General features: G+C 45.2%; 1 protein-coding gene across 4 annotated transcripts in view; it reads right to left on the reverse strand.

The window, feature by feature from the left end:
* The window catches only part of LOC124035998 (cotranscriptional regulator FAM172A homolog), a 221,709-nt gene that overhangs the window by 138,576 nt on the left and 68,296 nt on the right, over window positions 1-14,837 (reverse strand). For all 4 annotated transcript variants that reach the window (XM_046350020.1, XM_046350023.1, XM_046350022.1 and 1 more), the window contains exon 7: window positions 2,650-2,865. In XM_046350020.1, coding sequence (XP_046205976.1) covers window positions 2,650-2,865 — 216 coding nt within the window. The remainder of the gene's footprint in view (window positions 1-2,649; window positions 2,866-14,837) is intronic.

Genomic DNA, 14,837 nt, shown 5'->3' on the forward strand with positions numbered 1-14,837 from the left:
GAAACTCATTTCATTTGACTGTTGAAAGCGAGGAAGGAATGAACCAACAATAGAGAGAGAAAGAGGTAGGCAGGCTACTAAATATTATCAAAAGGTATATATGCATCCGCCTACTAATTATACAAATAAGCCCATTTACTGTGTATAAAAAAACATGTAATCAAATTTCCTAGCCTATACTTGTAACTTTGAAGGCCGCATGTGTTGCACCAGAATCCCATGTTCTCTCCCTGCTTCATCACGGTTTGAACGATGTGCGTAATTCCAGTCCACAGAATACAGTATCATACAATACAAAACAGTAATATAGTTCACACTCAAAAAGATTAGCCTACTGGAGCTTGTTTAATTTATTTACACAAGAGAGCATATAGCTAGCTACATCTATGGGCTTTTATATTTTTCTGTCATGTGTAGTGTGCAGTAGCCTATATCATGGGATCATTAACTGTGTTTTATTTAGGGCTCATAAAATGTATTTAATCTATGGCTCATCGGGCCCAGATAGCATCGGGCTTGAATTTTAGATCAAAGCTCTGTAATAAACCCATCATGCTTAAATATCAACGATTTTAAATAAATCCCTGACAGTGTCACCAACAAAGCACCCCATACCATCACACCTCTTCCTTGCTTCACGGTGGGAACCACACATGCAGAGATCATCCGTTCACCTACCCTGCGTCTCACAAAGAGAAGGCGGTTGGAAACAAAAATCGCAAATTTGGACTCATCAGTCCAAAGGACAGATTTCCACCAGTCTAATGACCATTGCTTGTGCTACTTGGCCCAAGCAAGTCTCTTCTTCTTATTGGTGTCCTTTAGTAGAGGCACATTTTCTATGCAGAAATTTGACCATGAAGCCCTGATTCATGCAGTCTCCTCTGAACAGTTGATATTGAGATGTGTCTGTTACGTGAACACTGTGAAGCATTTATTTGGGCTGCAATCAGCTTATCCTCTGCAGCAGAGGTAACTCTGTGTCTTCCTTTCCTGTGGCGGTCCTCATGAGAGCCAGTTTCATCATAGCGCTTGATCGTTTTTGCGACTGCAAGTCCAGATTGGTTGACCTTCATGTCTTAAAATAATGATGGACTGCCATTTCTCTTTGCTTATTTGAGCTGTTCTTGCCATAATATGGACTTGGTCTTTTACCAAATACGGCTATCTTCTGTATACCACCCCCACCTTGTCACAACACAACTGATTGGCTCAAACGTATTAAGAAGGAAAGAAATTCCACAAATGAACTTAACACCGCACACCTGTTAATTGAAATGCATTCCAGGTGACTGAAGCTGGTTGAGAGAATGCCAAGGGTGTGCAAAGCTGTCATTAAGGCAGGGTGGCCACTTTGAAGAATCTCAAATATAAAACACTGAGAGAAAATAGATTTATTGTTAGGATGGAACATTTGTATAATACCAGGAAAATATTGAACCCTAGTGCATTACGCATCTAAACACACAAAAAAAATGTTGTTTCAGTTGTATTTCAATGAACACGAAGACGACTTCTTTAAAGTTTACGCCAAAATAAAAACGATGTCTAATGTAAGAGTGAGCTAGACAGTGATGATGGGGGGCTTGAAGCCATCGCTAAGGCGATAATATAATCATATATATGGCATTTAGCAGACGCTTTTGCGATCTAACAGAGTAAGCTAAAGCGCTACTGCTAATGAGCCCATATTAGAGTGTGGTAGAGGTACTATCAGGAGAGCCAGGCAGAGAGAAAAGAGGCACTGTTGACAGCTCACACACAGCCCGTCAGTCCCAGTGAGACCACAAGGCCTGTCAGAGGCAACCGAGTGACATCTCTCACACGCAAACGTGCACGTGCACGAACGCACAGCACAAATACAAAAACGTATGGATACGTATGCACACATGCACACGCCCGCACATGTACACGCACACTGGTGTGACGCTACAGCCATCAACCTGAGACGAGACAAAGAGGATAGCATCCCCTTACATTCTCATCACGTTAAAACCAACAACTACTGGCCTTCTACAGAGCACCCTACAAACGCTCTACCGCATAAAGAGAAACAAGGTCTGTGTGGATGGACAACAGGTCAAAGCCTTTGAAGACGACGTCACCTTAGTCCGGTTATGTTAGGTGTGATGGAAGGACTGAATTGAGTCACCTTCGGTTCCATTTCCTGTAACGCTGGACGTATTTGTTTTGATCCCTGAAATATTCCATTATCAATCAGAGACGAGGAACGAGAGTCTATGGGAAGGTGGACGATGTGTGATGTGCTAGTGTGTGATGAGGTGATGTGTGTGTGTGTGTGTGTGTGTGTGTGTGTGTGTGTGTGTGTGTGGTGTGTTGGTGTATATATGGTGTGTGTTTGGAAGACAATAATCCCAGCGGTCAACAGTTTGAGGGGACAGAGTTGCTCTGACGAGCGAGCGAGAGAGAGAAAGGAAGAGAAAATTGAAAGAGAGAGAGAGCGCCATGTGGTTAACACTCCACACAGCCTGACCACACAAGAGAGCCTCTCTATCCCTCTTCACCCCCACTCCTTTCCTTCCTCCCTCTGTAACCCTCTCCTTTCTCCACCTCCCCCATCCTTTCTTTTAGGATGCTGTCTATCCCTTTCTTATCCTCCTCCTCCACCCCCCCCCCCCCCCCGCTCACTCGTATGGGGATCTGCTCGGTCTCACTCTCCTTCTGCGGGTTGCGGTACTTCTCGTAGAAGTCCCTCTTCTTCTTGCTCTCCCGGTCGTCCTTGCGCTCTCTCTTCTCGGCGGGTTCGTCCGAGGCCTCGGGGGAGGGCAGGGGCGCAGGCTTGGTCGGCCTCTCCACCTCCAGGTGGTTCTCATTGGGGTTGAGCACCATCACTCCGTAGCCTTCCTGGAAGACAACACACACAAATGTTAGAGTCCACACAGAGAGACAGTCAGTCTTGCCATGGCAAGACAGACAGACAGACAGACTTGGTATGGTAGGAGTCAGAACAGCAGAACTATTGGGTGCAGGATTAGAACTCAGTGACAGAGTCAGCTAGTGAATAGCATTGGGTCCAAAGGCCAGGTGTCACTTACTATCAAAACGAATTGACCCCTCCATCACTCATCTCAAGAGTTAGGGGCTGTCGTATAGTGTGTGATCAGTGTGTGTGTGTGTGTGTGTGTGTGTAACTGCAATTTAAGTTTTGTGAGGATAACAAGGGGCATACAACATTTAACAGAAACAAAATACAAATGAACAAACAAATTCTAAATGGTATTATGCTGTAAAACTAAGATAAGGATGTCAGAAAATGTCCTGTAAGTTGTTCAGAATTGAAACAGGCAGAAACTATTATGGTCAGGGGAAGTTTTCACAAGGCCTTAGTGACTTCTTCAACTCTGAAGACATTTTTAATTAAGTGTGTTTATTATCCCAAGCACTCTCAAACTAAAGCAGGAAACGGAGGGATTCCTTTTCCATTTTGGCAGCACTTCACACACACACACACACACACACACACACACACACACACACACACACACACACACACACACACACACACACACACACACACACACACACACACACACACACACACACACACACACACACACACACACACACACAAATTGGCAGATCTGAACTGACAAAAAGGTTTTCTGAAGACAAGTGTAGGAGTAAGTGAGGAAATTTCGCTCTGATTCCTCCCAGAGACGCCATCACACACACTGTCTACACACTGCAGCACGTCTCCTCCGTTTTAATAAGTGTTAACACAATGTGTGTGTCCCTCTTCCGCCCGTCCATGTCAAACCTGCCCCACACATTAGCACCTGGTGTGTGTTGACAACAGCAAAATGACACTTTCACACATCCCCAGACTATAAAATGATTCTTATTTTCACACTCTCTCCGACCGACGGCTTTAGCCAAAGCTCCCACCACTCCCTTCAGGATTATTCCAATCAAACCTTCAGACACTCTCAAATAAGACAAATCTGAACAAATTGCAGCAGTTGTGGGAGTACTTTCACCAGCAATTATATAACGATTTTATACAAGTATTAATTAAGGGCATACTTTATTAGGATCTATTTTTGCTTTTTAGGTCATAACTATTTTGCAAAATCTCTGACACCGACACCTTAATTGCTAGACAAATATTTTGAGTTTAAATATAGTCAATGAAATAAATAATTCTGTTTTTAAATCAGCAGAGACTTTTAAGGAAGCTGTAAAATAGAAAATGAAGTAAGAATGAATTGAATCACAATATTAAGACCGACAGAGAAGTTGCTAAATGAAACAAACGTGATGAAATACATTAGTTTTTTCCAGTTTGCTTCTCTAAAAATAACATGGTCATTACCAAACTAAGTACAGGATCGCCAAAGTGACATCACGGACAGCTGTCCATTAAAACAAGTCAAACAATATCAAGACAAACAAATAACCGACAGCCCTAGAAAACCCATTGTTCCACACATCATAACACACATTGATATAGAACATCGACCCACACGTTGACGTTATTCGGAAGAAGCCTTTTATTAGGGAGCTTATATGATTCTTTAGCTAAAGGAGTTCCTCGGCTGTTGGCTCTGACTTAAGTTCAGTTTCTTCCAGTGTGTTAGGTGCTGCACATACGGCCCCGCACCACAGCCCCACCTGGGCTGGGAGCGGAGCTGGAAGGGAGGGAGACGTCTTTCTCATCTTCCTCCTCTTTTGGGCATACTAGCTATCTGCAGTGGGAGGGAGGGAGGGGTAAAGTAATAGGGCAGGTTCTATTAAAGAGGCTTAGCTCAGTTCAGCACAGGCCTGGGGCTGTCTTTGTTGGCACAGCCACCACGGAGCAGTTCACACGGACCTTACGACCGGAGAGGATGAGGAGAGGAAGATTGGAGAGAGGAGGTCCGCTCCAGCTCTGTGCCACTGCCCACTGGTGGCAGGCTGGAAAAATGACTGGCAACACCGTCTTCCTCTCAATCAGAGGCGAGGAACGAGAGAGAAAGAGAGCGAGAGGGAGAGAGGACAAGACAAAGGGTGAGGGTGGATGGAGAGAGAGAGGAGAGAGAGAGCGAGAGGGAGAGAGGACAAGACAAAGGGTGAGGGTGGATGGAGAGAGAGATAGAGGAGAGAGAGAGACGGAAATAAAAAGACAAAGAAAGAAAGAAATGGATTGGGGAAGAGAGAGATGGATAAAGGAAGAGTACCTTCACAGAAACACAAAGTGTTCAACCCATCCATCCATTAATCCATGTGCCTAAGATCTACGCAGCATATAGTGCAAAGCTTTAATGGGTGAACAATATTAGGTCTACTGAGCTAATGCTAGCCCTGTGTGGCCCAGCCCTGCCTGGGCTGATTGTGGCTAACCCTTAGTGCTGCCCAGTCACCCTGAAGCATTACTGTGAGAGGGACCGGTGTTCCCCAGCATCACCCTGCATCCTCCAGCATCACAGACTTCTGCAGTAGGGCCATGGGTTCATCGCCTAGTCGGAAACCATCCTTTACGTCAACAGAGAAAGGTCTCAGGCAAACATTGGTCTCTGGGTCTCTTCCTCGCTCTCCGGTTCTGTCCAACAGCAAAGGCATTTTACACTAAGGGGAAAGAGAGTTAAGAGGCTGAACTGCAGAGTTTATTTATTCAATCATCAATGTATTCTGGTGTTTTGAATATCTCTGAAGTGAATGCCAACAGTAAGTACAAGGTCTTTTTTATTAAAGGTGGTGCCATCGCTATGTAATTAGGGGGAAAAAATTTATGAACTTGTATTTAACAACAAATGATATGTATAATTTATAACGAAGTACTATTACACATGAATATAATTACTACCCTAGTTAGCACTGATTGTCTCGATTGCCTGTCAGCGGTGAAAAGAATCTCACGCTCTCGCTTGGTGTGGACACTGATATGGCGTCAGTGTTTCTTTATGCAGTGCTTTGCAGGATAAGCTTCATACACACACACACACACACCCTTCCCATGCCCCTGAGTGCCCTGTGCCACCGCCACACAGAGCCCTGGCCCAGAGGGCAGCGGTCAGAGGGGTCACCCAGGCCCCTCCGAGGGGGACGCACCCCCGTCACCCCTCTCCGGACGCTCTTTAGCGCTCCTTTGTCGGGCCTGTCGAAGACCAGCCGACTCCCCTCAGATAGCACAACAATGGCCGCCGCTCAGGAAGCCCTGCTCTGCCGTCACTCTCTGCCCTCCTCCATCTCCCAGTGTGTCACTAACGCCGCGCTGAGCATCAGCCTGACATCTCACACACACAGATCTTATTATACATCCCATTCAACGCCATCAACGGGTCTAATCAGTTCGCAGAGAAAGTGCAGATACGCATCGACAAAGGAGAAAACACAAATGCTGCGCGGCAACGGGGAAATATTGATGGGTCGTTTATGTTTATTGGACCCAACCCGCTTTGATAAAGCTACGCGGTCAGACTGTGGTCATATTTGGCCGTGAGACAGTGTAACGGTAACGCACCATTGTCTGCCTTCTCAGTGGCATGCTTTAAAGGAGGCTGACAAAAAATGTTTTATTTTTTTAAATAGGCTACGGCATCCCTTTAAGAAGACGCTATCTCCATGTTCACAGTTGGGCTGTAATGAAATGAAACATGTCTCACTTGTGTAAGTGGAGAGAGGCGGCCGAAACCGTGCACGTGTGTGTGTATAGTCTTTGATGTGTGAGCTCTCATGTAGCAAGCACGGCCTTTGGGCACAGCAAAAAAGGACAGGCACTTGACAGGTACAAAGCATGACTGATAGTGGTCAAGGGGGCATGTGGGTAGGAAAGGGGATGATTGTGTGTGTGTGTGTGTGTGTGCGTTTTAAGGAAAATATATTGTAGTATGTGAGCTTCAGGAAGATGGGTGTATCAACGTGTATACAAATGTGTACACGATGGCATTGTACAGTGATGTGAGAGGGGATCTGTATGTGCTCGCTACGTTATCAGCTACGGCTGGCAACGCTCTGTCTAATCCCTATTGGGGGGTTGTTCTTGTGTTAATATCAGGGCAGCTGACACTCCCTGTACCGACACCATCAGCTATACTTCCTTGTTTCTGTGATAGCCCTCCAGTGATTGGTTGTCGCGACTTGACAGGCAGAGGGCAAAGGCGCGCTCGCCACCGTCCAACCAATCAGAAGGCGAGGGAGGGAGACAAGGCGGCAACATGTCTGGAGGCGACACTGGGGATAGGCGGCACCAAGGCAGACAGAGGAGAAAAATAGACCAACCTGGAAAATGAACGTGGGGAATCAAAGCCACATCGAGACACTCGGTCTCAATTCATGAACACACATTCACGGCTAATTCAGTAGATAATGATGCTTCCACAATGTGTTCTATTGAGATGAAACCTTAATAAAGCCTTACACTAATACCTGAGATACAGGTAGAAAGCATGGGAGGATATATATAAATATATATGTGTATGGGAGGATATATAAATATATATATGAGAGAGCGAGAGAGAGAGAGAGATATTCTCTTTGAGCCCATAGAGAAGCATGGGAGGCCCTGGTGGTGGAGCATGCGGGAATGGAAATACAGTTATATGAAATGGGCCCCTCCTGGGCTGAGGCAGGCCCCCCCTCTCTCTCAGGGCCACCCCTGCTCTGGGTGACCCTGCCTGTCTCCGGCTCCACGTGGGCTTTTTCAGCAGCCAGGGGCCCATTATCCCCCTCTCCTCGTCTCTCCCAGAAACTACACAGCTCACAAAGCACTGTCAGATTAAGACACTGTACCCCCCCCCCCACCCCTCACCCCCCACCAACCCTCTCACATATACACATACCCACAACCCCTCTTTCGCACACCCCGCCACCAGCCCTTCTACACCCCCAACCCCATCTCTCCCCATCTCTCTCACACACCCCAAGACCAGCCCTTCTATACACATATAGATGTAGGATCCTCATTTGATCACTCTTTTGACGTTGAGAATTTTCCTGCAGACGAGCTTCTTGATTGACACAAATTCACTGAAAACCCACACTAACACAGATATATTAACAGTATTCCACTTTTCATGTAGCCTCATTTTGACCAGCTAATAACGTAACCACAATGCCAGCATTATTAAGGACTAACCGTTCAGATCCTGTTGCTGACCTAATATGTTCCTGTGGCTATCTGAGATTTATCTACACTACTGTCCCGAGTAAATAGATTCACTCACTCACACCAAAAAAAGCACCCACAACCACACCAAATTGATTGTCTCATAGACAGCAGGTGTCTTCGCACAACAACATCGTTTATTACCGTACAGAGACAGTCAATTCAATGCCGCCTTCAATAACAACCTGAACTGGTCTCTGTGATCCTCACTGTGTTTATAATAACGATCAACATTAGCATAATTAGGCCATGTCCTAATCCACAGTAACCTTATCTAACAAGTCAAGTTCTGTTCAGAGCGGGGAAAAACAAGGAAGTTTAACCTTGGCATGGGATGTGTGCTCATTTAGATATTGTTTACAGGCTCAACTGAATATTTATACAGGAGTTCAAAGTGGAGCGTTGTTGGGGAGGAAGTGAGGAGAATAGGAGTGGTTCATATCCCCCTGTGCCTCGGAATCTTTTCATGTCTGACTTAACATCTCTCCTTCTCCCCCCTCCTCTTCTGGTCCTGTTTATTTTCAGCACCTCCGCGCGGACACGGACACACACACGCGCGCGCACACGCACGCACACGCACACACACACACACACGTCAGCGATAGGAGCAACACACTTGACGCAAAGCAAAGGCTCCCTCACATCTCAATTATTTATACGTCTCCTGGACGATTTCATCTCAGCAACTCGGCTACATTTAGCTTGCTTTCATTTTCTGAGTTTCTGTAGAAGCTGGTTGACACCAGAGAAGATAGCCCAAATCTCCCGAGGCCCTCTCTACGCTCCCTTACTCTCATTCACTCTTTCTGATACACTCCGTTTCCAATAGAATGGATGACCCCTGCCTGTACTGTACCAGTCAAAAGTTTGGACACACTTACTCATTCCAGGGTTTTTCTTCGTTTTGACATTGTAGAATAATAGTGAAGACATCAAAACTATGAAATAACACATATGGAATCATGTAGTAACCATAAGTGTTAAAAAAATCAAAATATATTATATTTGAGATTCTTCAAAGTATCCACCCTTTGCCTCGATGACAGCTTTGCACACTCTTGGCATTCTCTCAACCAGCTTCATGAGGTAGTCACCTGGAATGTATTTCAATTAACAGGTGAGCCTTGTTAAAAGTTAATTTGTGGAATTAATGCGTTTGAGCCAATCAGTTGTGTTGTGACAACGTAGGGTTGGTATATAGAAGATGGTCTTTTACTAAATATTAGTCCATATTATGGAAAGAGCAGCTCAAATCAGCAAAGAGAAACAACAGTCCATCATTATTTTAACACCTACAGATCAGTCAACGGGGAAAATGTCAAGTTTTTTCAAGTGCAGTAGCAAAAACCGCTATGATAAGCGCTATGATGAAACTAGCTCTCATGAGGACCGCCACAGGAAAGTAAGACACAGAGTTATGTCAGCTGCAGAGGATAAGTTCATTAGAGTTACCAGCCTCAGAAATTGCATCAGATGACCTGGTCTCCACAATCACCCGACCTCAACCCAAGTGAGATGGGTTGGGATGAGTTGGACTGCAAAGTGAAGGAAAAGCAGCAAACAAGTGCTCAGCATATGTGGGAACTCCTTCAAGAGTGTTGGAAAAGCATTCCAGGTGAGCTGGTTGAGAGAACTACACAATTCCATGTCTTATTTCATAGTTTTGATGTCTTCACTATTATTCTATAAAGTAGAACATAGTAAAAATAATGAAAAACCATTGACTGAGTATGTGTGTCCAAACTTTTGACTGGTATTGTACCGTTACATATTACCTCAATTACCTCGACTAACCTGTACCCCCGCACATTGACTCAGTATTGGTACCCCCTGTATATCGCCTCGTTATTGTATTATTGCTCTTAATTAAAACATTTTACTTAATAATAATTTCTGAACTTGTTGGTTAAGGGCTTGTAAGTAAGCATTTCACGGTAAGGTCTTCACCTGTTATATTCGGTGCATGTGACAAATAAAATGTGATTTGAAGGGATGAAAATAGCAGTGTGGGTATAGGCAAACTATAGCAAGTCCCAGACATACTTGAGCTTGAGGATGCCAACCAATAACATGGATTTGTCTCCATTGAACCACACTATGGTAAGACCCATCCATTTCAACACACAAGGACTGTGGTTGCGTTAACTCCACAACACATGTCAAGAGATTAGGCTGATACTGAATTCCTCTTGTCTGATGAAACTACACACACAGACAGAGATTTAGACACACACACACACAGACAGACACACACACTCTTGGAGAGCCCATCCTATGGTGATGCATACACTAGCACACGCACTGCTTCATCAACACTCAGCGCGGCACACCGTGGGGGTGTGGTGGTGGGGGCTGGACGGAGCATTAATCAACGGTCAGGTGGAATTTGTCAGAGCTATCGATTGTGCAAGTAAATGTTACAGAAGTCATTTGTCAAAAAAATAAACAAATACAGGAGGGCAACGTGTCAAGCGTTCACGGTGAAGTGACAGTGAACACACACACACACACTCCTGTGTTCCTGTGGTTACACGAACCAGCCTGCTATAGTTTTCACCATGTGTTGATCAGATGATCAACGTTGACTCAACGTTAGAGATTAAACAGAGGAACAGACGGAACGTAAAAACCAGAACATTCGTTTATTAGATCATCTAAAAAACGTGATTACTCCTCAAATACACTGAGAACCTACCTCGTATTGCACTGTCGTAGTGTTGTATCCTTGGGTATCAAATCAGTCACCTACAGTAAGTGTCTGTACAGTAGATTGTTCCTGAGGTCCACACAAGCTCTGAGGCCTTACCAGGGAGACAAAGACACACTGAGGTAGGGCTAGCTGGAAATAAATACAAATCCCCATTCTTACGCTGTTAGCATTGTGATTTATATATTCTATTGTCTTCCCTCAGCATACACATCCATTTTTAATGGAGGGGAGATATAGATCATGGAATGTGCCTCCTTATTTTCCTGTCCAACTATTTAATGTATAAATCAGAGTCTTGCACCCCAGTGGGGGAGACGGCCGGGGGAAGCAGAAGGCGGCTCGGACCGGCTCAGGGCCACCGGAGGATGGTGACACTGGAGGTGTGTGTGTGTGTGTGTGTGGGGGGGACATACAGTATGCAGAGAATCAACAGACCAGAGCCAGTGAAGGGCTTCTATAAATCACTACATCACACAAACACATCCCCATAGCAAACCTAAGCATTACACACTGTCCATACCTTTGTTATGTATGCATCTTTGTATGACAGGTGCGCGTGCGTGTCTCTGTGTGAGCAAGACTGTACGGGGAGAGATGGCACGCACAATGTCCACAACTCCCCTCTGTTGTAGTTACTGTTTTCACCAGCAATGAGAACTGTAAACCACTAAAGAGAAGGGTCACACACCTCCACAACCACACATAACCTTACCTCAAGTTGACCGACAGGAAGCCAAACCCCTGAGGACACGTGATGCCTGATCCCCTAGGTCTACATCTGGTCACTCAGCAGCTATAGGGCTTGGAGGCAAGAGTTTGGGATTAGGGGCTGGGACTAGTGGCTTGGGCTTGAGGAGGCATGACTGGCTCCGGAGCTGTGATCTGACATCCAGGCTGTAATCTGGGGATGTCTGGGGGTGAATAATGAGATCCTAGTAACCAGGCCCAGGTATTAATCTTAGTGAACACCACAGGCCCTGGGCGACCTTTAGGGGTTAGGGGTTAAAGTGGAATCCCTTGACCTCTGCACTGTTATTGTGGCCAGAAAGTGAGGGCCAGGGGCAAGCTGGTGGTCCTGCTGGGATTGTTGATTATGTATTTATATATGTGTGTGTGTGTGTGTGCCCATACAAAACCATGAAAGCATAATGTAGCTTGCTTTCTGTAGTAGTAAGTGTGTGTACCAGGCTACATGTCATGCTAGTCTGATGAAACATGATATTTACCATGGTAACCTGCCATCTCGTCACTAGAACTGCACCATAGGTACAAGAGTCAGGTGAGTTGGCCGCAGCCAGTTTCAACATCTGTTTAAAGTGTTAACAGCAGGCATGGCTGCAGCTCTGCCCTGCCATTTACTCTGGCAATTTTCTCAGGATGTGACCTCAGAAAGGAAAAAAGCGTTGAAGGACTGCGTGCGTGCGTGCGTGTAATACAGAGCATTTTCCATAGTGTCTTAACACATGGCTTAGTACATGCTTGAGAGGACACACATGGAGCTACGCAAACATGATGGAATCCCCTTTATCCTCTACAAAGGGGCATACACATAAGCCTACACACGTACGGAAGAGTCTTCCTTGAAACAACAAGATAAACCAAGCTCATAGTTCCCTATTAACCTCGGACATTCCCGAAAATAGGTTTTAAGCAATTAACCGTTCAAGGCAGTCCTAAAATAAATGCCCCCGTCCCATCACACCACCACAACCAGCGACACCCTCTTAAAAAAATATAATAACATTTGAAGACCACCTGTTGTCTATTATTTTTACATACTGCTTTCTCATAAATCATAACACTAGGTAATTAATCAAGCTGTCAAAATGGGGACTGGGGGTCACATGGCAGGGTCAGGGGTCGTATCCATGCCGATGGAGGTCAGGGTCACACCACATTCCTCATTATCAAGTTGGGATGAGAGAGGGCCCGAGCAAACAAAAGCGAAAGCAGATGGAGAGGGACGGATGGAGAAGAAAAAAAAGAAGGAAAAATAAGAGGGAGAAAAAAAAAATTGGGACAAAGAAAAATGAAAGAAGCTGTCAGCTGCCTGCAAATGAAGATAGGGGAGCCGACACTGAGAGGGGAGGCGCGAAAGGCTGGAGAAAAAAAAGAATGCGATAAAAAAAAAAAAGGACGGGCATAAAAGAAAAGAACAAGAGAAAAACGACAAGATGTTTCTTCCGTTCAGACACAACATTTGTTGGCAAGAGGGCGGAGGAGGGGGCAGTGGTTTGCGAGGCCCGTCTCCATTTGAAAACACGGGGATTCAGATGTGGCAGATATGACTGTTATCTGCCTGTGTCTATCTTATTGAGAGAAATGATCAAGCACAAAGATCGTCTCTCTCTCTCTCTCTCTCTGTCTATGTCTCTCTCTCTCATCAAAGTCACGATTAGATGGAGCAGACAGATGGACACACATCGACAACAGATAGACAGATAGATGCAATAGAAGGACAATGAAACGCTCATTTACCATAAACAGCCCATGTCCTGCAAATATATTCAAAACACACATAACAAGTACCATAGAGAGAAACAGAAAGGTTGCTAATTCCTGTCATTGCTTGTGATTAAGGGAATTATTTCAAAACGCTGCCCTTTTCCCTCTTTGGTCGCCTACATGTGACCACAGGTACTCCCCGTATTCAAGTCGTGTCAAATGAAGCAAGTTAAACCCACACGGCGGTGAATATTTTATCCTAACTTAAGCTTGCACAATCAAAGGTGGGGGGTAAAAAAATGCTTGGTAAGGGCGAGAGAGAGAGAAGGAAGAGGAAAATAAGAAAAACAATCTCAAAAACGCTAATGCCGCGGAACTCCTCGCATTAGAGTCGCGCATTCCTCCCCGGCGTGAGACGCCGAAATCTCTGGCGTGGCGCTCTATCAAAAAACATCACTCCTAAATGAGACGCGACCACTGCGCAAAATTAGCTGTCAACCTTTCCTCAAAATCGCTGTTAATCTCGTTCCCAGTGTTTGCGGATTTATCAGCACATGCATCAATGTCAGCTCCTTGGTTACTGAGGCGCACTACTTGGGAGAAGATATAATTAAAAATGTTTAGGCGTGGGGGGGTGAAACAGCATCTTCGCTTCCTTGTCTCCTGCAGGAGTCTGCAGAAGACGGCGTGATAAAGAGACAAGCCTCTCTCACGTTGTCGTCAAACTCGGGGGTCGGCGAGCGCTGCTATCGCTGTAATGATGTCCACGTAGCACTGGAGACGAGAGACATTTTTTAACGGTGCTTTGACTCAGAGGAAAACAATGTCCCGCACATTCTTCTAACTCTTATCAACTGTTGAACGGACAGGCTTTACTCCCTTATCAAGAGTGTTCCACACACACTAGCGGAAAGACGAGTGATCCTAGAAATTCTCCTGGACTTTAACCCCAAATAATAGAAAACAAGGAAATACCGATAACTAACAATAAATCATTCCATCCATAATACGAAGGTCTACACACGTTGTTTCAAGTATTCAGATACAGTTGTAATCGCTATAGTACCCATCCAATAAGGTAGCATGTTCTGCAACCCTAACATTAACTGTATCTCTAACTAACCAGCAGCAGAACACTTCAAAATACATCAAAACTAGGTCCTTGACTGACCTGATGAAACAAACAACTACTTCACAATGTAATTAAATACTTGATACTTGTCCAGCATCCCTCTTATTATGTAGCTGGCCTTTCCAAACCATCACTATTCTATCCAGCATGTGTCAAGATGAGAGGGGGGGGGGGGGACAGACAGGGGTGGCATTAGCTATTCCAATGGGCCTGTCTCTCTGTGTGTTCGCTAGGCTACCTCTGGGACTGGGCTGCTGAGATGTCCTGGAAACTTACCCCTTATATCACATACCCTGGCCCCGCCCGTACTCCCGTCTGTCTGTCTGCCTGGCCAGACCTGGTCAGATGACAACAGGCCAGACAGCTTGGAAAAGAGAGAAACATGTATAATACATCCTGCATAAATAAATCTCCCCGTTGAGATTTTTGTCCTCCCTCGTCTCCCT

Source organism: Oncorhynchus gorbuscha, linkage group LG05 (assembly GCF_021184085.1).
Source record: "Oncorhynchus gorbuscha isolate QuinsamMale2020 ecotype Even-year linkage group LG05, OgorEven_v1.0, whole genome shotgun sequence".
NCBI lineage: Eukaryota > Metazoa > Chordata > Actinopteri > Salmoniformes > Salmonidae > Oncorhynchus > Oncorhynchus gorbuscha.